Below are 26,708 nucleotides of genomic sequence, written 5' to 3' on the forward strand. Positions count from 1 at the left end.
TCCATTTTAATCATGTTTATACTTCCATTCTTCAACAGAAATATTGTACTTTTTACTCCACTGTAGCTGACAGCCAAGATGTTACAGTTAAACAACACATGATAAGTTGATTAAGTATTGTAGCCATTAGTACCCATTGTATGAGGCTTACAACCCAGCCTGGAAGAGATGTGTCTTGTTGTGAAATCTTATCACATTTCAGATAGCTAACGTTGTTATTATCTTCCTCAAAAAGACCTGTTTCCCTCTAAATTTCCTTTATCCTCTTAACTTTATAATTTTTTCTGAAAAACTCAAAATAAGTATATCTCTTTTTTTCTCTCCAAAAAAGTAAAAGTAAAAAAATGTAGGTTATTGATACTTTTACTGGTTAAAGACCTGAGCAGCTCTGCCACCACTGCAGACATAAGAGTTCAAATCAGCCCCGTCATAATATGCTGCTCATAAAAAGTTTCCAGAGATGTCAAACTCTTCCTTTAAGTTATTAAGGAACTCAAAAACTGTCCCATTTGAGTGTTAAATACATAAACAACTTTTCATAAACATATTTTAGTTGGGAACATTTCAGTCATCTCTCGTTGTGCATGAAGACACTTTCACCTTTCAGGCCAAACTCCTCAAGAGAGATGACAGACTTTGGCCACTAGATGTCAGCACTCACTTCACACTGATTGTCCTCGTGCTCCCGTGACGTCTCTTTCCTGCTGCTGTTGGTTGGATACGGACTTTTGCTGCCTTCAAGTACTTTACGAAAATGTCGTGCGTCTGATATACAGCCCATTTTGGGTATACCTTAGATGAAAGTAAGAGGAAATAGACGACAAAATAAAATTAATGCTATTTGTCTTTCCAATACGTCCGCATACATACTTTTCGTCACAGCAGGTTGAAGTGGATTTATTTTTTTCTATGTTTCACTCGTCCAAAATGAAGTCAAGTAAGATCGGCGGATTTCCGACGAACCCTGAAGGCAGCGCTACACATGCTATCATCACAGTGCGTGTGTCGCTGCCGCTGCTAGCTTGTCCACAACATGGGGGAACCAAGTGACAGCGTGCTGGGGACACGTAACGCGTTAGCCCGCTGAATTGAGAGCAAACCACGAGTTGCATACGTTTCTCTTCATATTTGTTTGGGGCGAAGCTGCCAAAATGGTGAAGGAGCAGTTCAGAGAGACGGATGTGGCCAAGAAAATGTGAGTATAACGCTGCTAGCGTGTTAGCTCGCCGGCTAGCCACTGTCACTCAAGTTTGCAATGTGGCGAATATTCACAAGTTGATTGATTCGTTAATATTGAAGAGCACAGGGGATCAAAGCAGCACTACACGACTGCTAAGTCGGTCAGCAGTTAACATTGACACCTTCTGACACGTTACTTAACTTTAGCTCATGTATGCGCATGTGTGCAGAGAAAGTCAGTCAAAGTCAATAAAAGCAGATTTTTTTTTTAAGAGTTGGCACCAGTTTCCTGTACATTTCATTTGTACTTATCATTTGGTTGCATGTGGAAAATACAAGAGATTCTGTGCTGCTGTTACCCGGTTGTTGTCATTTTGAGATATTAACTCACTATATCATATATGCTCTGGTATTGGTTGTTAGGTCCTGTGTTCTTTTTTGCTATTTATTATGTATTTTAAGTCCTGCTTGATTTGTGCAACCCTGGGGAACCTTCAATCCACTCTTATTTCAGTTTTGATAATGTTTTATTCTCATGTATTATTGTTTTTCGTCATGTCTTGGCTGTGCTGTCTGTGAGATGTCGAAAGACGCCTCTTTCCCGGACTGCAAACCAAAGCTGCCTATGGGGACAAACAAAGTAACCTGACTCTTGTGATTTCCTTCGCGTCACTCTTTGTGTTCGTTGACAGAAGCCACATCTGCTTTGGGATGAAGTCCGCTGAGCAGATGCGCCAGCAGGCTCACATCCAGGTGGTCAGTAAAAACCTGTACAGCCAAGACACCAAACGCACTCCACTGCCCTACGGAGTGCTGGACCACCGTATGGTACGACACACACACACACAAACACACACACAAACACACACACACACACACACACACACACACACACACACACACACTCATTCACTCACTCACTCACTCACTCACTCACTCACTCACTCACTCACTCACACACACACACACACACACACACACACACACACACTCACTCACTCACTCACTCACTCACTCACTCACTCACTCACTCACTCACTCACTCACTCACTAACACACTCACTCACTCACTCACTCACTCACTCACTCACTCACTCACTAACACACACACACACTCACTCACTCACTCACTCACTCACTCACTCACTCACTTTCACGTCCCATTATGTTTCTCCTTGTTTATTGTATTCACATAATCAAACATATTGTGGTTCCTAAATTGTCTGGAGTACTTCTACACTTAATCTCTGCTCCGACATAACAAGTACACGATGCAACAATATTATGGAGTTAGTTTATTAGTCTTATACAGTCTTATAGTTTAGTTTTTTTTCTTTTTGAGACTTTTTTAGGGTGAGTAAATCGAATTTATGTCACTAGTCATACATCAATGCATCCAAACTGATCATTGTAGACATACGATCTGTGGTCTCTGTTGATGCTATAAAGAAAACTGATGAAAACTAATTTATTCAAACTTGTTTTTTTTAAATGTTAAATCTTTAACAATCATAGATTGGTAAAGCACTTTATGACTTTACTTTGTGAAAGGTGCTATACTAAATACACTCTACTTACTTGATATTAAGGGGAAAAAATTCACCCTCCATCATTTGCCATGTCTCTCCTGCAGGGTACCAGTGAGAAAGACCGACCATGTCTGACTTGCGGGAAGAATCTGGCGGATTGTTTGGGACATTATGGCTACCTGGATCTGGAGCTGCCATGTTTTCATGTTGGATATTTCAAAGCCATCATAGGAATCTTACAGGCAAGTTCAAATAACACTTGCCATAAATGTATTTATTAATTCATTCATTCAACATTTAAAAGGTAGACCGGTAAACAATGACAAGGTACACTGTATATTTCAAAATTATTTATTTGGTGATTTAATCCATATGCTAGTAAATTAGCATATGGTTTCAACATAATGAATATAGAGATCAACCGTCAGTCATCAATCAGGCTCATGTAACACTCATGTAACTCCAGCTTGAATGCAGCAACAGGTAATGTAGTCTTTCCTGTAGGTGTCACTAGAGTATCAAAATTAGAAGAGGCAGAATTAGTAATGTAGTAAATTCCTCTCTTTTCATTATTATCTCTATATTTCTATCACAAAACAGTGCATACTTCAATAATTGTCATCTTTTATCAATTAAAGTATTTGTGTTAGACATTGATCCAGTTTCCTCTTCCTAATGTCATATTTATTTTCATGCGTGCAGATGATTTGCAAGACATGTTCGAGCATAATGTTGACGAAAGAGGAGAAACTGCAGTTCACTGATCATTTGAAACGGCCGAACCTGGCCTATCTCCAGAAACGAGGCCTGAAGAAGAAGATCTCCGATAAATGCCGCAAAAGAACAATCTGTCTGAACTGTAGCGCTTTTAATGGTGAGAAAAGACATTTTCACTGCTGATTATTTTCTCTCTTGACACTGACTTTTTGTTGAGGTCATGATAAGATGTACCTTTATTGATCCCCCGTAGGGGATTTTCAAAATCGACACTCTAGCACACAAGTTTAGCAGCGCAGGAGAAAATATCATAATATAATAAAGTAGAATAGAAGGTAAATAAGATAAGATAAAAGTACTATGCCATAACAATAAAAAAAAAAAACCACAATGCTGATGTAATAAAATTAAAAACTGATTTCTATGTCTCCTTTTACTGTCAAGGACCTGTGAAAAAGTGTGGCCTGCTCAAAATCATCCATGAGAAGTATAAAACAACCAAGAAGGTGGTGGATCCTTTTGTGTCAGAATTCCTGCAGTCCTTTGATATCGCCATTGAGCACAACAAAGTGATGGAGCCCCTGCTGACCAGAGCTCAGGTGAAATTTTCTCACTCTGCAGTTGGTGTCAAATAATGTTACTTCCTAGAAGGTATTAAACCTAAAAAAAAATTGTGCTCACAAACTAAATAAATGTTTTGACTTTGCTTTGAGTGATTGGTCAGATTCTCATGTATTGGTTCACTGACACATTTCCTCATGTAATTAAGGAAAAAAGTATTATTATTATTATGATTAAAAACTAACACGATTTAGCCCTGAGCTGAAGTGCTACACAACCCTTTATTTTGCCGTTTTCTAGGAAAACCTGAACCCTCTGGTGGTGCAAAACCTGTTCAAGAGGATTCCCCAAGAAGACATTCACCTGCTCTTGATGAATCCAGATTCAGGGAAACCTGCGGACCTCATCCTCACCCGCCTCCTGGTGCCTCCTCTCTGCATACGACCCTCTGTGGTCAGTGACCTGAAGTCGGGGACCAACGAGGATGACCTCACCATGAAGCTCACGGAGATAATCTTCCTCAACGATGTCATCAAAAAGGTTGGTAGCTGTCACTGACAATGGCTTCTAATTTTACAGTGTAAGTAGAAGACTCTGGCCATAAGTTTGAAAGCAGCGAATTTACGGAAAGATGGAACTCATTTAAAAATGGTGAGGTGCTCTGGTTCAGCCGGCCATGAGCTACTGATATCACCAGCCTTTAGCAAAGAAAAACACAGCAGCCTCCGACTAGAATCAATCATATTTTACTCAGCATACAACTCTGTAACTGAAAAGCCAGAGAGAAAACACTGAGAACAATAAATTAAATCTCTTTCCTACATTCTAGTAATTTGTTTCTAGAGTTGCCTGAAGAACAATTCAAGCAACAAAAATGCTGCACTTGGTTTATAATTTGATGACTATTTTGTTGAGGCCTTGAGCTGAACATTCACTGTCAGCCTTACTGTGTCTTAACTGCAGTTCTCAGATGTGATTTTTCATAATGACATCATATTGACGAACCGTTTTATCATCCAGCATCGAATGACGGGGGCTAAGACTCAGATGATCATGGAGGACTGGGATTTCCTCCAGCTGCAGTGTGCACTTTACATCAACAGCGAGCTTTCTGGCATCCCCCTCAACATGGCACCTAAGAAATGGACCAGAGGCTTTGTGCAGAGACTCAAGGGGAAGCAAGGTATAGTGTTTATTTGATATCTAATTATTTACGAATATTTAAATGTGTTTTTTTTAGACAGTCATGTACTGCATGGGAGACAGGGAAATATATATTTTTATGTTTGCAGTTAAACAATATTGTCTGAAATTTTGCCAGCCTGTGTTAGCAGTGAATCAAATTGATTACCCTGCCTATTGGCATTTAATATATTTTGTACTTGAACTGTAGACTTGCTGATTTATTTACTGTGATAACTCAGGTCGATTCAGAGGAAACCTCTCTGGGAAAAGAGTTGACTTCTCTGGCAGAACTGTCATTTCTCCTGACCCAAATCTGAGGATTGATGAAGTGGCTGTTCCAGTACACGTGGCCAAAATCCTGACGTATCCAGAGAAGGTAAGGCCCTGCTCTGTGGCTACATCAAATACACTAAACAAACACCTCCATGCCAGTTGTCTAAGTTTGGTGCTTTGTCATAGGTGAACAAAGCCAATCTGGAGCTATTGAGAAAACTTGTTCGCAATGGTCCTGAAGTCCACCCTGGAGCCAACTTCATCCAGAATCGTTCCACACAGATGAAAAGGTGAGCCTGGCTGCTTCTGGGGCTAAATTAAAACCAGTGTTTGCCTTATGTGGATCACCACCAAAGATGCATCCTCTCTGTCTCTCTTTCTGTCTGTCAGGTTTTTGAAATACGGAAATCGTGACAAAATTGCCCAGGAGCTGAGGTTTGGCGATGTGGTTGAAAGGCACTTAATTGATGGAGACATTGTCCTCTTCAATCGACAGCCCTCTTTGCACAAACTCAGCATCATGGCCCACATTGTGAGTTTGTATTTTGAAGAACTGCTTCAAATTGACTTTGTGATTTTTTTCTGGTTTGTTGCGAAACAGACAACCTTGTAAGAAAGGTCAAAAGGCGTGCAAATTAAATTTTCTGTGTACAGAAAATGTGTTGAAAATGTGTTGTTTGAACAGTGAAGCTAAGAAAACAGGAGAGGTTGAAACACTCTGCTTATACACCAACGTTGAGCACTAGGCCTAAAACTGACAACTATATGAGTTGGTGTTACAGAGTTAACTGTTCTGGAAGTAGTGCAACTCTTTAAAAACATTTAAAACATAGTTTTAGCTTGATATTCATCCCGTTCTTGTAGTCTTTTTCTAGTTGCTTCCTTACATCTAATATCAATTTCTACTCTTCCCCCAAAATACAGGCCAGAGTAAAACCTCACAGGACGTTTCGGTTCAACGAGTGCGTGTGCACCCCGTACAACGCCGACTTTGACGGTGACGAAATGAACCTCCATCTACCCCAGACTGAGGAAGCCAAAGCTGAGGCACTGGTCCTGATGGGGGTATACATCATAACAACACACATGAAACATACAGTATAAAAGCACCTGTCATAGTTCATTTTCAGCAGTGGGAACTGTATTGTTCGGAGGAAATTGACTGCAGCTTGACACAAATGATCTTTTTTTTTTCCAGACAAAAGCTAATCTCGTTACTCCAAGAAACGGCGAGCCTCTGATTGCTGCTATTCAGGACTTTCTGACAGGTCAGTGTAGCAACATGTGGCCGCCAATCATGGCGCTCTTTTGTATGATGGTGCGTTGCAGCATTGATGAAAAGGAAACTTGATGAAAACGTGTTTCTGGAAAAGCATACACCTTGTTAAATGTGGAGGGCTCTAATGCCAAATTATTATTTTCTACCTGATGGATGAGTACAAAAAATCGACTGTATCTGTTTCCATTAATTTTATAGCGTATTTAATCTTTACCCCTAGGTGCCTACCTCTTGACGCTCAAGGACACCTTCTTTGACAAATCAAAGGCCTGTCAGATCGTGGCGTCGATCCTGGTGGGCAAAGACGAAAAAGTCAGGGTCTCACTCCCGCACCCGGCCATAATAAAGGTACGCCACTCTGGTGAGCTCTTCCTTGAATAACTTTATATTTGTGACCTGCCACTAATCCTTTTCTCTGTGTCCATTAGCCAATGGCTCTGTGGACAGGCAAACAGATCTTCAGCCTCATTCTAAAGCCAAGTAAGGATTGTCCAGTCAAGGCCAACCTGCGGACCAAGGGCAAACAGTACTGTGGCAAGGGAGAGGATCTTTGTCACAATGACTCATGTGAGGTTTTTATTTATTTTATTTTTTAGTAAAATGTCCACTAGGTTTATAAAACAAAATGTCGTACCACGTTGTGGAGAAATTTTATTTTCTGGTATCTTTATTGGGATTGATGTCCTTTTCTTAACAATAGAAACCCAAATACAGCTGTAGAAACACAGTCAAGGCTCATTTACTGCATGTCAAAAATCATAACATGCTGTGCTGCCAGATTGTGTGTGTGTGTGTGTGTGTGTGTGTGTGTGTGTGTGTGTGTGTGTGTGTGTGTGTGTGTGTGTGTGTGTGTGTGTGTGTGTGTGTGTGTGTGTGTGTGTGTGTGTGTGTGTGTGTGTGTGTGTGTGTGTGTGTGTGTGTGTGTGTGTGTGTGTGGGGGGGGGGGGGGGGGGGGGGGGGGGGGGGGTGTCGGGGGGTGGGTGGGTTTGTCTGTGTTAGTCTGTGTTAAGCACACACATTCTGGAATTTGTAGCGTCCTTGCAGCACCATCTGTACACCCACCACCCGCACACACCACAACTCCGCACTCATAAACTCGGCAGTCGGACTGAATATCTTAAATTATTAAAAAGCTATGAAAAAACAAATGTGTGGTGACTATTGTGAAGTTTAAAAAAAAATCTAATTATCCACATTATCTGAGGTAGTTGGCAGAGGTAAACAACCTTGAGGAGGTAATTGTAGTTTGTCTTTGTTGTGTTTTTATTATAATTAGAGCCCGATCGATATGGATTTTTGGGGGCCAATGCCGATGTCAGTATTAGGGAGTACAAGATTTTTGATACATCGCCCGATATATGTATATTTTAATCTGTCAATGATTCCTAAGATTTTGTTATCAAACCTCTATGACAAAGAAATGTTATTGATATATATTTTAGTTTAACCATAAACTTTATTGTAAATAACTATAAATAAATAAATGAAAAACACAAATACAACCAAATTGAATTTGAATTAAGAAAATAAACATCATTTATTTTACGTAAAATGTAAACATAAATACACATGTTAGAGCCAGAACAATATATCGGTCGGGCCCTAAACATATTGGCTGATACCGATACGTCTGTGAAAGGCTAATAACGGCCGTTATTACCGGCAAACCGATAAATCGGTCAGGCTCTACATATAATGCGACCGAATGACATCAATTCTTGTCACCTTCCCAGTCGTGGTGATCCACAACAGTGAGCTGATGTGTGGCACCATGGACAAAGGCACCTTGGGATCCGGCTCCAAGAACAACATCTTCTATATTCTGCTGAGAGACTGGGGACAACTGGAGGCTGCCAATGCCATGTCTCGTCTGGCAAGACTCGCTCCGGTGTATCTCTGTAGGTAGTCTTTAACAACATATTCCCTGAAAATTGACTCACCTGTCATTCTCTGCAGAAAAAGACCTAGAAATTTGCTATAAATCGGTGTCAATCTGTTGTAGGTACTAGAGTGATAGTAATTTTACTTATCTTCTCCTTTCTGTTCTTTTCTTTTCCTTTCCCTTCCCGTCCCAAACCCCAATCTTTCAGCCAACCGGGGCTTTTCTATTGGAATTGGTGACGTGACACCGGGCCAGGGTCTGCTGAATGCCAAACGGGACCTGCTGGATGACGGTTACAAGAAGTGTGACGAATATATTGAAGCTTTGAAGACGGGCAAGTTGCAGCAGCAGCCGGGCTGCACGGCAGAGGAGACGCTGGAGGTAGGTCTGACCTGTTCATACATACACAATTTACAGTTATTACATCCCCTGCGCACTACACCACATTTGATATTATTCGATATCTTTACTTTCAGCTTACCTTTCCCACCCCTAAACAATTCACTGAAATTTCACACTACTGGTAAGATCCTTGAAAAAGTGATTTTTCAATTGCAAAAGATTCTTTTTCACAATTCTTTGATTAACAAACAATAGGAATATTTTGCAAAACTGATTGTCATTTATAAAGTATTGGCTATCGATATGGATGTAAACAAAACCAACTGTGCAATTATGCTGTGAAATTACATAAGAAAATTTTGATAGATGCCTAGAAAGCTGTTATAATTAGCAAATAAACTCTAGTTTCACTTCATTAGCTTTCTGCTCTTTCTAAAACCAGACTCTCTTAAAAGTTAAGCTTCTTTACCAACAAGTGAAGAGACATTTAACCTTCAGTTGTTCTTTTAATAAAATGCTGTACTTCATCAGCACAGAAGAAATTGTGGATTCAAAGAAATCAAATTCTATGAAATCCTGAAATCTGCCGGTGAAGGATATAATTACCATACAGTACTCTTGAGTCTGGACAAAGACGTTAACTTCATTTTTCCCAAAGCCTGTTTCATGAAACTGAAAAAGAAGGTAGAAGTGGAGAATACAACATCTAAATCTTCCTGCGATTAGTCTCCAGGAGAAAAATTCAATGGGAAATGGTTTTGTTTTGCCCTCTTTTACCACTCAACCTTGAGATTTAAAGTGATTATTGTTGTGAACAAAAAGTTAAAAATGTGAGAGCATTAATGGGGTATTGAAGAAGAAGAGGTCGCTTGTCAGCAAAAATCAGCAAAAGCCTTTTGACAGTTTGTGTCATCCCCGAGATGGTTTTCTTTTCTGTGTTCGTCAATAGGCGCTCATTTTGAGAGAGCTGTCCGTCATCAGAGACCGAGCTGGCAGCGCCTGCCTCAGGGAGCTCGACAAGAGCAACAGCCCTCTGATCATGGCTCTTTGTGGCTCGAAAGGTTAGTGAGCTGGAAAGGAAACTTGATTAAAGATAAAATGTTAATCAGTTTCCATATATTCTGAGATAAAAGCGTGTTTTGTTGTCCTCTCTGAATGCAGAGGCCAAAAATTAGCCTCAAAAGATCCAAAGATTAACATTTTAAGAATGTCCTTTGAAACAGACCTTGCAACCTGCACAACACAAAGAAATGACCCAGCCACTTGATAATATGCACGCACCCCCCCCCCTTTTTTTTTTTATTGGTCAGTATATTATCATGTCAGGTCTAATGTTTTCACGGGCCCTGGACATAGGTTAGTGTAATGAGATACAATTAAAAGTCTTACTGTAAATACTGCTGAGGGATCACAGTTCTGTCAGAGTGACCCTTCATTATGACCTGTAATTACTCACATGCTCTCTAGTCTGTTGGTTAGAAATTAGAAGAGAAATTAGAAGAGGAGTATTATGGCAACGTACGTATAAGACAACTACATGAGAAGATATTTTTTCTCCACTTTGCATTTGGAGGAAAAAAGAGCAAAAGGCCATCTGTAGATAATTTGGTGAAATGGTACTTTAGAATAAATTTTAGTAACAAGGACATTCCTTATCTTTCAGCACATAAACTCAGTGTGATGATCAATGTTAGGACCTTGATGAGATTGTTTTAGAAAGATGTAACTCGCAGCTCGAACAGCTCTCAGCCGCTCCTCTAACTGGATTTAATGAACCAGAGGAGCCATTTCAATTTTATTCTTGAAACGCAACAAAAAGAAGAAGATAATAAATCTCGGCATTTCGACTTTATAAAGTGGTAACCTGGGCATGATCTGTCTGTTGTATTTTCGCTATTATTCGTGTCTTACCTCTTCATGTTTCCTCTTTGTTCGAGCAGGATCCTTCATTAATATCTCTCAGATGATCGCCTGTGTGGGACAGCAGGCAATAAGTGGCTCTCGGGTACCTGATGGTTTTGAGAATCGCTCCCTGCCTCATTTTGAAAAGCACTCAAAGGTGAAATCCAGTTTATTAGTTGTATTCCTCAAAAGGATGCTTGCATGCCGTGCTCGTTTTGAAAGAAACCGCGTGATACATCCCGGTCTCCCATTAACTTTTCAGGTCTGAAGTACACTTACAGATTATTTTCAATAGTTCCACAATATGTCGCCTTTTGATTAGCGATATCAAAAAGCATCAGTGCATATTACTGCTTTGTCGCTGTTCATATCTCTATTTACCCAAGGATCAAGATTCCTCTAATAAAGAAGAATAACATAAATGGGATGATAACATTTAAGTGAGACATTGCTTATTGATGATTTTTTCCACAGTTGCCTGCTGCTAAAGGCTTTGTGGCTGACAGCTTCTATTCTGGCCTGACACCGACCGAATTCTTCTTCCACACTATGGCTGGTCGAGAGGGTCTGGTGGACACAGCTGTGAAAACTGCAGAGACGGGATACATGCAGGTACAGTGAGGCATGTGGTCCACTCCAGTTGAATGTGGTGTGCATTTATGCATCGTTTTTTTATAAAAGAAAATGTGTAAGGTAGTAACTACTCTGTCACATTTATCCATAAGTTTCAAATATTCCGTCATCACTTTCCCCCTTAGCTAACGTTTCTTCAGGAAAAAAAAAATAACCATGTCTTACATAAAAGTAAGACATGGTTATTGCGCAAAGGAATATTTTAAGCCTTTGGAAAAATGGTGACATGCCTTCTTTTAAGCAAGAAATCTCTAATTGGTTGCATATGGAGAGGGTCACATACAGTGTTTCTCTTAGCCGTGGAACCTTTGTGGAAATGTGGCAACCTTGTCGAGAAGGGCCTTAAAATGTATGTATGTGTGTAAATATACATTAGGGTTGAAAAGGTATGATATTTTCACGGTGTGATAACTGTTTCAGCAAATATTACAGTATACAGTATTTCACCATTATTATTATTATTATTATTATTATTATTATCATTATCATTATTATTATTATCATTTTAAAAACATTTTTTATTCAGTATCAGTTACAATGACTCTTAAATTAATTAATTAACTAATAATTAACAGAGGTGTTTTTTAGGTTTTGGTCAAACAAACGTTTTTGGGGGAAATATGTGTAAAAAGTCCCCCATTTGAAAATAAATAGCAAACCTTTTCACCTCCCATTTGAACAAAAGATATGGGAGTGGGAAAAGATGCAGGCTAATCAAAAAACTAATATCTCTTTAGAAATTAATAAATCAAACTGCATGCGCGGGTGAGATTCTCTGTTCGTTTTATTGTTTTTATAAAACCGGTAATTAGAAAATGTTTATGGTATGATAACCGTCAAATTTCACACCATCAGTAGCATTCGTTTTTTTCTTTCATGTGTCATTTACTTATGAAACAGAAAATCTATCAAACAACAGTCAACAACCAAAAGAGATTCAATTTAAATCAGAAGAGAAAACACAGAAAATCCATACAACTTAAACTGGATTTGTTGAATATTCGGCATTTTTGCATGATAGATTATTTAACATATATTAACGTTTAAAATCATTTCAGCATTACATGGAAATGAATGGATGTTGAATATGAAAAAGTCTGAAAGTAGAACATTTTGAAAGCAGTTAGTTTCATCTCGGATGTATTTTATACATAGAACATTGTCGTATTTTCTGATATCTTTTATGTTCTTACCTGTGTTCGGACAGAGGCGACTGGTGAAATCCCTGGAGGATTTGTGTTCGCAGTACGACCTGACAGTGCGCAGCTCCACCGGCGACATCATCCAGTTTATTTATGGCGGTGATGGTCTGGACCCCGCTGCAATGGAGGGAAAGGATGAGCCGCTGGAGTTTAAGAGGGTCCTGGACAACATCCGTGTGAGTTGAATCAGAAGTGGTACATTTATGAACCAGCTTGGCATTTTCTTTTTCAGTTCTCTTATTCATCCTTGGCTACAGTCACACAGACATGTCCTCGCAGGTCACACTATTTAGTGGTTGGTATGCCTTTGTTTAGTCTGTTGTCTATTGATAAAAAAAAAAAAATCTGGAGAAGTGGTTCCAATCATTGATTCACTTCCTGGACAAGTGGATTAGTTTAAGAGTTAGGAGCCATATTGCCTTCATTTGTGCAGGCTTAGAAATCCTACTCTAGGTAAGTCAAGATTTAGAAATCGATCTCCCCAGCAGGTTTGGCTGGAAGATAAGCAAGAATTATTAGCACGGTTTTCCCTGGGGGGGGGGTTTCCACTTTGCACGTGATCAGACCATCTATGTGTGAAACAAGTGTGTACGGACGATGTGGACCCACCTACGAAGGCCTCCTATTGTTATCTTGATCCCTTGATATAACTCTGACAATAAGTTTTTGTTGATTTCATTTTTTGTTGGTTAGCTTTCCACTGTCTCAAGATAGCAACATGCCAACAGTGCACCTGATCACATCTCATTTAAGACGGAAAACGCCAACCAGCGCTTGCATAGGCGCAGATAGGCGCAAGTACATTTGCTGTAAAAAAAAATTAAAAGTTCAATATTTTAATATGCAATCATAATGATATGAACTCTAATCCATGGCTATGTAACTATAATACAATCCCCCCCCCCCCCCCCCCCCCCCCCCCCCCCCCCCCCCCCCCAATTGTGAACTGGTCTGATTATCGGGACTTATTTTTTGTAATCTGATTACATGATCCCTATTACATGTAATCCATTGCTACCCAACCCTGAAAAATCAATTATGATCCGCTGACAAACACCGAAAGCATTTTTTATCTGTACATTCTTCTCAGTTATGCTTTTGATTGTAGAAACAAATGTATATAGTATCAACTGTAAGGATGTTATAACCGTGAACAAGAATAGATGGAGCTCAGGCGTTTCTGTATTCTCTCTTAATTTCATTGCGATAAGCAGTCTGTTCTCAGTGTCAGTGAAAACACTTGCATGTTAATATTTTCATTGGGAAAGGCATATGGCACATATCAGACATAATTGCAATTGAAGGTGCACTTGATCTGATGACATGAAATAGTTCAAGTAAATGTAGTGATTTGTTTGTTGACAAATGGAGATCAAAAGGGATATAATTGGAAAACCAACCAAGTCAGTGGTTCAAATAACTTCAGATGCTATGACATGAGGCTATCAGGAACCGATGACCCGTGAAGTGCGCTTCTGCCTCGTTGGCTTCCCTTTATCTCCTCCTGATCCTTTCTGTGTCCCCCCCAGGCGGTCTACTCGTGTCCAGATGAGCCTGCACTCAGTCAAAATGAGCTGGTCCTCACCGCCGATGCCGTCATGAAGAGAGCTGACTTCTTGTGCTGCAGAGACAGCTTCTTGGAGGTAGCCTCATCTCAGCACAGAGCCATCTATGGATGTCATTTTATTTATTGTTCCAAGGAAAGCAGGAGTGCTCTGAACTTCTCAATATTGTTCCTTTTGTTTCCATTACGGAAATGTAGGTGTAGAAATGTGTTAGGAGGGAGCAAAACATGCTTCTGTTGACTTCTGTTTAAATCATGGATACTCAATTCCCAAGGTGTGAATGTTCTTCCCGGATATCCACCAAAAACAAATTAGTTTTTCTCTGGCCCCCTGCCTAATGATGCACAAAATCTCACTGAAAGTTTTTGAGAGATTCCGCTTAAAAACAGAAATGAAGTTTTGAGTTGTGGAAAGCTTCATCGATATTGTGTGTTGTTATTTATTTATTTTTTCAATTGTCAACAAGTGCTTTGAAAAGAAGAAAACCAAAAATGTGTCTACAATACCCTTATGCATATGTCCTTATGCAATTTATGGTGCTGGCGGTAATGCACATACAGTAAACTGTAAACCCTTCCCTTCTCTTTTGTGAAGGCGTTAACTGACACAGGCTCAGAGAAGTACTTGGAGGTACAGTGACTGAGCATGCTGGATTGTGCTTTAACCGAAATGAGAATGGTTTGTCAGCAGTGAATTACTGAAATAATAATTCATTCTTGTTGGTCTTTTTCCAATAAAACAGTCAGCTTCTGTTTGCTTACACTGACACTCAGACATCTTACTGCTCATATGTAAAATTCTGCAGACTTTTTAAAGGGAGGTTGCGTTGTCCACATCTCACCTGCTTTACTGTGGTATCTAACAAATGCATGACAGTGTGTCATGTGTTAGCTCGGACACATTTCATTGTTTGTCCTGAAAGATGCTAATAAGCCTTTGGACCAGACGTGATAAATATTCTCTCCATCTCAACTGTAGGAGATAAGGAAATTCATTAAGAGCATCTCAGAAAGGATCAAGAAGACCAGAGACAAGTACGGCATCAACGACAACGGCACCAGCGAGGTAGATGGCAACAGTTAACGTGCTTAGTGTCTTTAAGCTCAGCTATATGTGAAACTTAATGGCTTACCTCTCGACTTTGTATTGCAGCCAAAAGTTCTGTATCAGCTGGACCGCATTACCCCCACTCAGCTGGAGAAGTTCCTTGAAACCTGCAGAGAAAAATACATGAGGTACAAGGATTACGTCTCAATCTGCTTTCATACATGCACTGAAAGTCTTAACATTTTCCTGAATTTTTCTGGAGGTGCTTTATGTGAAAACGCAAATGTTGCTCCGGACATTTTCCAGAACTGCTCCTGCCAGCTCCCTATTTAAATTTCCAGAAAATGTCAGAGTGATCCCATGAGAGAATATAGTGGGGAAGATCTCAGCTAAAGGCTCATTGTTTTAGTTTTTTACCCATTTTCAAAAAACAAAAACGGTAGCTTTTAAAGGGAAGACATTGCCTATAAACAATCTGTTTGCTTTGTTGGCGCTGTAAATGGTATTCAGATTTTCATCATTATCACCATAATTTTCCTTTATGATAAGACTTTTCTGTAAATTAAAAAGGATGAGCCCAGATTCTTTTGTAGGTCTTAACTCACAGACCGTTTCTCATCATGTGTTTGCTCACATAGAGCCCAGATGGAGCCGGGGTCGGCGGTAGGCGCCCTGTGTGCCCAGAGCATTGGAGAGCCTGGGACTCAGATGACCCTGAAAACCTTCCACTTCGCTGGCGTAGCATCCATGAATATCACTCTGGGGGTGCCACGCATCAAAGAGATCATCAATGCCTCAAAAAACATCAGGTATGATTCGTAAATACAGAGACGTGCCTTTAGCTCCGTCAGTCACTTCAGCAAAGGAGATTTAGATTAAATTCGTTGGAAATGTTCGCTGCCTGCCTGGTGGAAGAACGTACTTGTGAACGTTTTCTTCCTGGTTATTCTGGTGCGCCAAAAGTGTTTTGGAGCTCCATGGGGTCTCAGCCACTTTCACTGAGGTGTCTATTACGGAGTCCATGTCCTCATGCCATGAGGAGATACTGAAGTTCATTTAGCAGGGTGATATTTCCTGAGCCGCAGATATGTTTGTTGCCGGTGACAGACAATTTCAGTTTTTCTCTCAGTTCTGTCTGTCCCTCCGTCCAACTCTTATGAACGTCTCTGTTACACCTCAAGGGAATTTCTTCAAATTTGTAACATACGACCAACTACACTCAAGGATGAACTGATTAGGTTTTGTTGGTCACTGTAACCTCATTACATATTTCATGCAATGTCTCCCTTACATATATTATAAGTCTGGACACACATGGATGTAAACAGGTAACAACATCTCTGATTTGTTTTGAACTATACTGAAAGTCCTTTACTCACCACTCAGCACTCCTATAATCACGGCTCATTTGGATGTGGAAGATGATGCGGACTTTGGCAGACTAGTGAAGGGGAGGATCGAGAAGACTCTTCTGGGAGAGGTATTCATATGCGTCTTTAACAGCAAACAAGTGCCTTAAAATAGAAGCACTCAATGACAGCAATGGTTCCAATAGAGGCTTCATGAAAGATGTGAATAAATTTAAATTGTGAGCTGTAATCAAGCTAAAGTCTCTCTGTCCTCTACAGATTTCTGAGTACATTGAAGAGGTTTTTCTGCCAGATGACTGTTTCATCCTGGTCAAATTGTCACTGGAGAGAATAAGGCTGCTGCGACTGGAGGTATCACGACTTACTTTCTTATGTTTCTACTGACACTGTGTGAAATTTTCAAATCCATCCCTATTCACACCTAGTCTTAGTTTTTATGGTTTTCGCTGTAATTTTGTGTTAGTTATGATAATATTTTGGAAATAACAAATTTAAGCAATTAACATGGTGATTATCATGCATTTATCATATTAAACAACATCATCTTACTTTGGAAACTGGGAATTGTACATTATTTCTCTCGCAAACTAAAAGTTGTAATCATAAAGAATATGAAAATCAAAACACTCGGGAGGTTTGCTGCAACATCCTTACTTGGTCTGACTCATTTCATGTTGGTGTAAAACTACATTATAGCTGTGGTCCCGTTATACTTGTCAGTCAGGTCACTTGAGTCTGATTTAAAGAAACAGGTCGACCTTAGGGGAAATGCGCTCCTTTGCTTTCTTGTCTGGAGTTCAGTAAATATGAAGCCATTACCAGGAGCTGGTTAGCTTAACTTGGCGCACAGATCAGAAACAGAAAAACTGCTAGCCTGGCTCTATCGGAAGGTTAAAAAAACATTTGTTTAATCCTCACGAAAATCTTGTGGTTTTTGTGAGTCTGGCAGATTTTGTGACCTTTGCAAAAGCCAGGCTAACTGTCATTATGCAATGCAGATAAGCTTGTTTTCTAAAATGGCAAACTGTTCCTTTAAAAGCAACATAGCTGAGAAATGTTTGGAACTGAAGGGAAAACGATTGCCCACGACATCATCCTGTACTTGACACCAGCTCAAGTTACGTAGTCGCACTTAACTGTAGGAGTGAAAGGAACTTTCCTGTGGAGGCGAGAATGAAACGCAGTTTGCTTTCTTCGGTTGCCAGTGGTTACAAATAAACCTTCACAGGATGAAGACTGACCGATAATAGACATTGTTCCTCCACGCAATACAATACATGAAGGTTACATGTCATTTTGATTTTTGAATCCTTTAATTTACCAGGAAGGTGCAATTGAAATACAATATCTCTTCTTCCGGGGAGACCTGGTCGGGATGGCAGCTTTAACAACAGCCGAGTGCTCTCACATTTAACGTCTGTAGATAATGAAGTGTTACACCATAGATGTATTCTAATACATATAGTAAGTGTTAGGTGATAAGACTAACAATGGCAGCTTGGCGTTGGATTTAAATTTTTATATAATTTTTTTATATTTCAGGTAAATGCAGAAACGGTGCGTTACTCTATCTGCATGTCTAAGCTGCGAGTGAAACCAGCAGACATCGCTGTGCACGGCGAAGCAGTGGTGTGTGTTTCCCCACGAGAGAACAGCAAAAGCTCCATGTACTATGTGCTGCAGTCATTAAAAGAGGAGCTTCCTAAGGTGAGAGTCTGGTGTGACAGTTAAAAAAAAATAATTGTTGTTTAAAAGACAAAATTCAAACATGCACCTAAAAAGATTCATGATCTGACAAATATTGGATTGTGTGTGTGTGTGTTTGTGTGTGTGTGTGTGTGTGTGTGTGTGTGGTGTGTGGTGTGTGTGTGGTGTGTGTGTGTGTGAGAGAGTGTGTTTTTATTTCCACTCCTTGTCTTGCAATCTTTGTTTTGATACATCATTCATATTTTTAAAAGTGCAGTGACAATGAGAGACTGTAAATCTGTTTTTCTCTGCTGCATGGTCCCCTCTTTGTTTAGGTTTAGGGCTCTACTGATCCAGGAAAAATATATATAAAGAAAGAAATAAAGGAAATGTAAAGCACACAGGAATACAAATAAATATCAGAATTCTATTTGCCAGAATGCCTAAGCCGTGGTCTTACCTACTTCTACTAATAACTCTATTTTAGAGCACGATTCGAAACAGCCAACAGCCAAGTGCTCCACTCGAAAGGAAACAATCAAAATAATCATTGCCTTGCGGAATTGGCTCAGTCCTCATGTAGCTTGGCCATAGACTGTATACATGTATAGAAAATGGGCGTAGCCACCAGAAAAATCAAAATCATACAGTGCCTGAAGCCTGTATGAAAAAGAGAGGAAAAACTCTTCTTCTCCCTTGATTTATAACATCAGTAAACATCTTCCTAAGGAGTTTATGGTCTCAATCGCTGGTTTCAAGTCTTTTCTCTTTGTCACTTGAAGGTGGTGGTCCAAGGAATACCACAGGTCTCCCGAGCTGTCATCCACATCGACGAACAGACCGGCAAGAACAAGTACAAACTCCTGGTGGAGGGGGACAACCTGAGGGCTGTCATGGCAACACATGGAGTGAATGGAAGCAGGACCACTTCAAACAATACATACGAGGTATCGGCCAAGGGAGATTTAAAGCCAGTGGCGCGAAGATTGTTTTTTCCGATTACACCACGTGAAACGCACTATTGTAATGGGCTAGTATCAAGTGAAGCAAAAATTTGTATTAACTTGAACTCTGTCATTTGCTCATCCATTCATTCATTAGGAGTTGTTGTTACATATAATCAGTATCAGAATCAGTCAAAACTGATATATTAATACAAATATTTTATACTGCTTTACATATGCTGGTATGACTGTATTGCAGCTAACTTTGTGGAACCCTGAATTATAGTTAAGCTTTTTGACAGTTGATTTTATCTTCTTAACTGCAGTGCGAGAGCTGCATGTTCATATATATATCAACACCTGAGTGCTAAGAAGGATATAAAATGTCCTTGGCTGAACGGATGCAAATTTTTGGGGTTTATGAAGTACCGGGCTAGTGCTCGTTTCTCAAACAACCTTTTTTTCGTCCCTAGGTCGAGAAGACCTTGGGTATTGAGGCTGCTCGATCAACAATCATCAACGAGATTCAGTACACCATGGTGAACCATGGAATGAGCATCGACCGGCGTCACGTCATGCTTCTTGCAGATCTCATGTCCTATAAGGTACGAAACCTTGACATGTCCTCGTTGTGTGTGTGTGTGTATTGTTTGTTTATTTAGAAACGTTTGGCTTGAGCTCACACTCGTCTTCGCTCCACAAAGGGGGAGATACTGGGAATCACCAGGTTCGGTTTGGCCAAAATGAAGGAGAGCGTTCTCATGCTGGCCTCCTTCGAGAAAACAGCCGATCATCTCTTCGATGCGGCCTACTTCGGACAAAAGGACTCTGTTTGTGGTAAACAAAAGCTTCTTCTCGCTAATGAGATTGACCTTTAACTCTGAGTGTCTTAATGAGGTCTGAACTCTAACTGTCTTCCTGTTTCAGGTGTGTCTGAGTGCATCATCATGGGGATTCCAATGAATATCGGAACAGGACTGTTTAAGCTCCTACACAAGGCCGACAAGGAACCGTCTCCTGTCAAAAGGCCTCTCCTCTTTGACAGTGCAGACTTCCATATACCTCTTATCACATAGCATCGAGGAAAGAAACCACAGGGATGTTTGAAGTGTTTCTTTCTTTCTTTTTTTCCAGAGCCTGTACACAGATTATTACAAGATTAACTTCTTGGAGCAAATAGAGAAGTTCCTGCCATGTCAGTGTCAGATGTCCTTTTTTGGGGCTTAACAGAAAAACGGGTGTCCTCTTTCAATCCGTGCCATTTTTGTTGACTGGGATAATGCTGCATTTCATTTGACAAAGAACATTTTTTTCTGCACGTGAGGTAGAAGAATGGCTTATTGTTTCAATTTAAATCCGAAGTACACAGAAAACTAAAGATGCTTTAAACACTTTTTTCCTTTCTGCTTTTCTGCCCTTTTACACATTTCTAAAACCTTTTGTCACCTCCGTTATTCTGTTGTTACAATAATAATGATCTCATTGCAATGTCACTGAACAGTGTGAACAGAAAAGAATTTGTTTTCATATAAACATCAATATACATCAAGTCGAGTTTTTCCATTCTGTATGAAGCCTATTCAAATAACGTAGCAGTGTATATAATGTAATAAATTAATGACTGAGAAAATCGTGGTAAAATATTTTTCTATGCTTCTAGTACTAAAACTAGTTATTTTTTTGGAGTGATGGGAGTGAGGGAGTACTGTAATTTTTAAAGTGCTCCAATTTAATTTAACCCCATTTAAGAAAATAAAGGAACCAGTTTTAAAAGATCTTTCTATTTCATGTAACATTTAGTATTTTAAGTTCTGACCGTGCAGCAAAATCCTGTTCTTCCATGTGAGTGAGCAGTCTCTGACAAATGCATTTGACAGTCATCAAAAGACGACACGTGTGTGACAAAGCCAAAAATAGAGCCAACTGGCATTTTCCTCTACTGATGTGAATTAAAAAAGAGGGGGAACAAAATGTTAGTTTCATTAATGATAACCCAAAAATTTCATTTTATTTAATGTTAATTCAAAATCTGTACAGAACCGTGGATAAAATCCAAGCTGCCGATAGCAAACATTATGACAGGATATGAAAATAACTTTAAACAGACTCAAATTCACACAAAGCTGCATTTAGCTATCAACAATACAAAAATATTTCACAGCAAAGGTAACACTTTGGTCGTCAAACCAGTTGGTCCCATATGTGACGCAAGCAGCCACGTTTAAAAGTTCAGGTCTTTAAATGATATACTGATGTGACTCATCTCGTCGTGATAAAAATGCAGTGGACTGGCATCATTTTAACACGTGTCCCGTATGTCATCAAAAAAGGATCACCACTGGTGCAAATGGTAGTCAATTGTTTTTCAGTCCAATTGTCCACTCTCCATCACAATAGCTAGTGACGTGTTTTGTACGTCACAGATTTTTCGAAAGTTAAAAAAATGCCAAACATTTAAGGTTGCGGACAGCTACACAACATTACATTCATTTTGCTGAAGCTTTTGTCCAAAAGCGACCTGCAATTATCGGTTAGGGCCTTGCCTGATTGCCCACACTGGATTTGTAAGCCAAGTCCTGACGGTGAAATCGAACCCCCCGTCCCATGTGCCGAAGTCAGTGGTGTGACGCACGAAGCTGTAAAAGAACTGTACAAGGCTTGCCCTTTGCCAAGCTGTCATGAAATCACAAAACAGCGTAACGGAAAGAAAAGTACCGAGGCAGAATTTGCAGCTTTCACGCCCAACGAGAAAACAGTTGCAAGATTTCACAAGCAGTAAAAGTCAGAGAGGCTAAACTGCAAAATTTAAAAACCAAAGGTTTGAAACTGAGTTGACCTGAAGTGCGTGCGTGCGTGCGTGCGTGCGTGCGTGCGTGGTTGTAAGTACTAGAAAAGTGCTTGGCCGTGTCTGAGTGGTTGAATGTGACTGTGTAAAATGCTGCGAGTGGTAGTTAGTACAACAAAAGCACTATATAGATGCAGACGTCCATTTAGCGGTGCAGGTAAAGATGAGCTTTCATCCATAGTTGTCCTTGAGGAATCATGGTCGTTTGTCTTTGTTGTCATTTACAAACGCTTGTCACTGTAACACCTCGGAGGTAAAGGTTCTTGCTCACATTTAGGGACAATGAGCCTGGTTCGCTCCGATACACTATTTCATGATCACCGAGCGAGGCGGAGATGATGTCTCTGAAATGATACGTGTGCGTTTCAGCGTCGGACCGCTGCTCCTGAGTTGCCCCTTTTGGGAATTCCTTCATCTCCTTCGCTGCTGTATCCCTGAACAGAGTTTGTTTTGGTTTCTTCTGAAATCTCTGGCACAGCAGAGATGTGTTTCCAAGCGGGTGTATCTTTTGAGAGCTTGACGGCGGACGGGACGGGTCGGGTCCACGTCCCCCTCATTTGACCTGGGAGGAGCTGTTTGCAGGCAGCTCCGTTTGGATTGTGGAGATTTTTTCTCCCATCACTTCCAGGGAGCTCTCGCCGTGCAACGCGCTCAAAGGGCCTTTCTCTGCCGAGTGCTGCTTCAGGCTGTTGCCTTGCCCTGAGTCCATGAAGGCTTCCCTGCTCTGGGGTTTGATGAACTGCACGCTCAGTTTAGGCACCACCACAGCGCCGCCCTGCTGGTTAGGCTTCCTGAGGCAGTGGGAGAGGGTGGAGACGCAGGTCTTCTTGAAGTTCTCGTTCATGAAGGCGTACACGATGGGATTGTTGAAGCTGTTGGAGAACCCGATGGCCTGAACGATGGCGATGATCATGTGGAGGGTGACTCCGTCACATTTGTTCTCCAGGTCATCTGGATTAGAACACATTGGGCATCAGGTCACACTCGAATTGTTGAACCACAATGGGGGGAAAAATTGCAGATTTAAATTCATTAATATAGACTCCAGCAATACTTACAGTACTCGAACAGCATGTGGACTGTGTGGAACGGTGCCCAGCAAATCGTGAATAACAGAACGATGGTGATCATCATTTTAACGGCTCTCTTCTTTTTCCTGTGGAAGTTGAGACAAAAAGATCCGTCGTCAAGTTTCTTTACCGACTCCGTCCTCCTGCAGACGTGTCGACTTTTATCACAGCAGCAAAAGGAACAAGTGCATCCAATGAACGATCGACTTCAACAGTTGCTACTGTTGACTGTTTTCAGACATGAACTGTGGAAAATGGAGCCTGGACATTTTCGAAAGTTGGTCGTATGTCACATATGACAAACACGCAGCAGGAGATAGTCCGAGTCAGATGCATTGGCATCAGCAGGAACATTTTCGGAACCTTCTGTGGGTACCGGAGCATGCAGGAGGCGGGACGGGAGGATGATTCCGCCGCTCACTGTGCACTTTAGCAGCTTCAGTGTGACCGCAACTATGTGACTCCTCTCTGACCTCCCAGCCGCAACCACTGCCAGCTGTGTTCATGGGAAATACACAACCGGGCCACCGGGGGTTTTGAGACGCTCGAGACAGTTTGTAACGTGGGAAACGCCTCTGCGGTCCAACTCACCTTGAGATCTTACAGATCTCCCTGTGGTTCATGGTGTTGAGCACCGAGGAGTCGCCCACCCGGTTGCGCATCCACAGCTCGATGCCAATGCGCGTGTAAAGGAACAGCATGGCCGCCAACGGGAGCAGGAACAGGGCCACCATGATGAAGGTGGTGTACACCTGCCTTTGAGTCAGCGAGTGCCAACTCTCCTGGCAGCACACGTGGTAATGATCGTACAAGAAGTCGTACTTCACCTGGGAGGGGCGGGAGGAACAACTTTGAGGCAGACATTTGATGTAATTCCAGTTGCTGACTGGAGAATAAGACACACAAAGTCCTGGACAGCTCTTGTTTTGGGTTTTTTCTCACAGATTTTTAACACAATTTCTGCAGTCTCCTACGGAATGCAGTCCTTTGTCAGTGCTATGCATGTGGTGTCGCTGAAAGTCTTCTTTTTTTTGTGTAAGGGGGTTTTTCCTTGAAGGGAACCACGTACCTCGAGCTGCTGCACAAACAGCATCGGCGAGCCCACTATCACTGAGGCGATCCAAACAAGCCCTGCAGGATGCACAGAGATATGTGTTACAAATTAGAAATGACAAATATGTTCTGTTGTATTATTTGATGGTCATTTCATAAGCCTTGACCTTTGAGGCTCGTGATACTTCATCCACTGGGAGCGGATCAGGGCTTCCGCGGACAAAGCAATACATTCTTAATAGACAAAGTTTACCTTGGGAGGTGAACATTTCTACTTCCGCTGAACATAAATATAACTAAATGACGCGACAGAGTGGAGCCATCGTGTATTACTTTCACCCAAAAACCTGTTGCCGTCGCGGTCTTGATGTGCAGGCCCCCTTCAAGGATTTCAAGGCCGGAACACGCCTCATCTTTCTGCACATTTTGCAAATGTGCACAGTTGATTTTTCGCTGACGCACCTCTGTGGCTTTTCGGTACGCAGCGTTCATGTCTCGGAACTGACAACTCAGGCGTTCTCGAAACACACCCACACGCGCATTCTCAGAAGCACAACAAGCCACTCTCGCAAATACCTAGCATCTTGTATGCTCTTTTGGACGAGTACTGCCTCCTCATTTTCAGGGGGAAGACAATGCCCTGGTATCTCTCAATGGCAATGCAGGTCATCGTGAGGATGCCCGTCACTATGGCTGTGGTCTGCACAAAGGGAACTGTCTTGCAAACCAGGACCCCTGCAGGAGAGAAAAAAACAGAGGGAGGAAACAATGAGGTACTGAGAAACGGCACTGAAACATCCGTCCCCATTTAGGTTCACACGTCACGAGCTCGCCTTCATCCTTTTCATCTGGCTGTGCACACAAAGACCAGGGTTTTAATTAAAATAGCAAAGCGGCCATCTCTCATTACACTCAACATAGAGATGACGGAGCTGAAAGTGCACTCTGATTTACCCGGAACTGATTATTATTATTTCTAATGGCAGCACATGCTTCGAGCCTGCCTTCCATTGCTATGATACACTGCACGTCGGCTGCCGGTCGCACCCGGAGTGTGCTCATTGGTGTCAGAATATGACAGCATTGTTGTGAACTGACGAACATCAGAAGGAGTTGAGCTCTCGAGAGCTCGAGAAGTTGAATCCACAACCCTCTCACTTAGAAAATCACCAGCCTGTGATAATTCCAGTGCTCGAGATTCAGAGTTGTGCGCGTGTTCGCTCATCAAGCCTTGTAATGGCATTGGCAGAGATGTTGCTCTGTCCTTCATGTCACCACATCACAGTATTGATCGTGCCTATTTTTCAATGCTGAAGCTCCCTGAGCACCATCTGGGTTCCTTAAACGGATCAATGTCTTGCTGGCTGACATGATAAACTCTGCCAACGCATTTGTTTTTCGTTGTTTAATCTGCTGTTTGGCGAATATGAGCGTGAATGGTTATTTTTGTCTGTACTGGTCAGCTGGGGTCAGCTGGGGTCAGCTGGGGTCGACTCCCAAGTCATAAACGGTGCAGTTGTACGTGATGGATGGACGTTCGGAGTGATGGGGTCTCTGCTGACCCCTGTTTCATTCCTCATTTCCTCAGCTTCTCCAATCACATCACTGTCATTATCCTGCATGGGTTAATAGGCTATGAGTGAGTGTCACACTTCTTGCATCGTTCACCTTCTTTCTTTGCAGACTTATAAAGTTTGCAATCAATGCAGCCGCTGTGTTGCCCCAACAAATCCCCCTAGTTGCCACAACGGACACAGCTTCTTTTTTTGTGTGTTGTCCCACGTCCCGTGAAGTGCACCTCTGCACCTCTGTGCTCTCGACGCGCAAAGGCGCAGGGGTCGGCGACTCACCCCCGAACCACTCGGAGGAGAGGTTCTGCAGCAGCGTGAACGGGACGCAGAAGAAGGTGATGAGCAGGTCGCTGACCGCCAGCGAGCAGATGAAGACGTCCGTGGCCGTCTGGACCGCGCGCTTCTTCACGACGATGTAGACGACCAGGCAGTTGCCGGCCAGCGCCAGCGCGAAGATGAGCGCGTAGAGCAGCACGAAGGTCGCCTTGGCGCTGTACGGCAGCTCGGGCACGTAGACGAGCGGCTGGATGTTGTAGGTGTTGATGAACTCCCGGCGGCTCAGGTTGTAGAAGCGGAGCATGTCCTGCAGCGCCTGCGGGGTGATCCTGGTGGCCGGCTGTCCCGAGTCCGTGGAGGCGGCTGCCATGCTGCCGCTCGACCCCCGACACGCACTGGTGTGCCGGCAGAGGAGGAGGGGGAGACAGGGATGCGAGTCCTCCACTCTTCGTCGGGATGCTGCCTCCTCCTCCTCCTCCTCCACCAGGCAGCACCTGCTGCTTCTCTCTCTCTCTCTCTCTTTCTGTGTGTCTGTGTGTGTGTGTGTGTGTGTGCGTGTGCACGACTGTGTATTTGTGTGTGCGTGCTTGTGTGTGT

General features: G+C 41.8%; 2 protein-coding genes across 2 annotated transcripts; one reads left to right on the forward strand and one right to left on the reverse strand.

The window, feature by feature from the left end:
* Positions 1–475: 475 nt before the first annotated feature.
* polr3a (polymerase (RNA) III (DNA directed) polypeptide A) lies at positions 476–20,845 on the forward strand. The gene is made up of 31 exons (XM_035612614.2): positions 476–1,195; positions 1,872–2,007; positions 2,813–2,950; positions 3,411–3,582; positions 3,870–4,024; positions 4,287–4,526; positions 5,007–5,169; positions 5,411–5,547; positions 5,631–5,734; positions 5,835–5,976; positions 6,369–6,509; positions 6,643–6,712; positions 6,944–7,071; positions 7,152–7,290; positions 8,457–8,621; positions 8,814–8,986; positions 9,897–10,008; positions 10,888–11,006; positions 11,324–11,461; positions 12,690–12,860; positions 14,214–14,327; positions 15,228–15,314; positions 15,402–15,484; positions 15,935–16,105; positions 16,683–16,776; positions 16,925–17,017; positions 18,209–18,373; positions 19,135–19,299; positions 19,770–19,901; positions 20,001–20,133; positions 20,224–20,845. The coding sequence occupies exons 1-31, from the start codon at positions 1,152–1,154 to the stop codon at positions 20,370–20,372; spliced, it is 4,173 nt and encodes a 1,390-aa protein (XP_035468507.2). The 5' UTR covers positions 476–1,151; the 3' UTR covers positions 20,373–20,845.
* A 424-nt stretch (positions 20,846–21,269) lies between these two features.
* On the reverse strand, positions 21,270–26,644 carry qrfprb (pyroglutamylated RFamide peptide receptor b). Its single transcript, XM_035612624.2, has 6 exons — positions 26,115–26,644; positions 24,841–24,999; positions 24,281–24,342; positions 23,803–24,038; positions 23,200–23,297; positions 21,270–23,092 (listed from the first exon to the last, which is right to left on the reverse strand). The coding sequence occupies exons 1-6, from the start codon at positions 26,479–26,481 to the stop codon at positions 22,695–22,697; spliced, it is 1,320 nt and encodes a 439-aa protein (XP_035468517.1). The 5' UTR covers positions 26,482–26,644; the 3' UTR covers positions 21,270–22,694.
* Between the last annotated feature and the right edge of the window lie 64 nt (positions 26,645–26,708).

The sequence above is a fragment of the Scophthalmus maximus genome, chromosome 16, assembly GCF_022379125.1.
Source record: "Scophthalmus maximus strain ysfricsl-2021 chromosome 16, ASM2237912v1, whole genome shotgun sequence".
NCBI classification, from domain to species: domain Eukaryota; kingdom Metazoa; phylum Chordata; class Actinopteri; order Pleuronectiformes; family Scophthalmidae; genus Scophthalmus; species Scophthalmus maximus.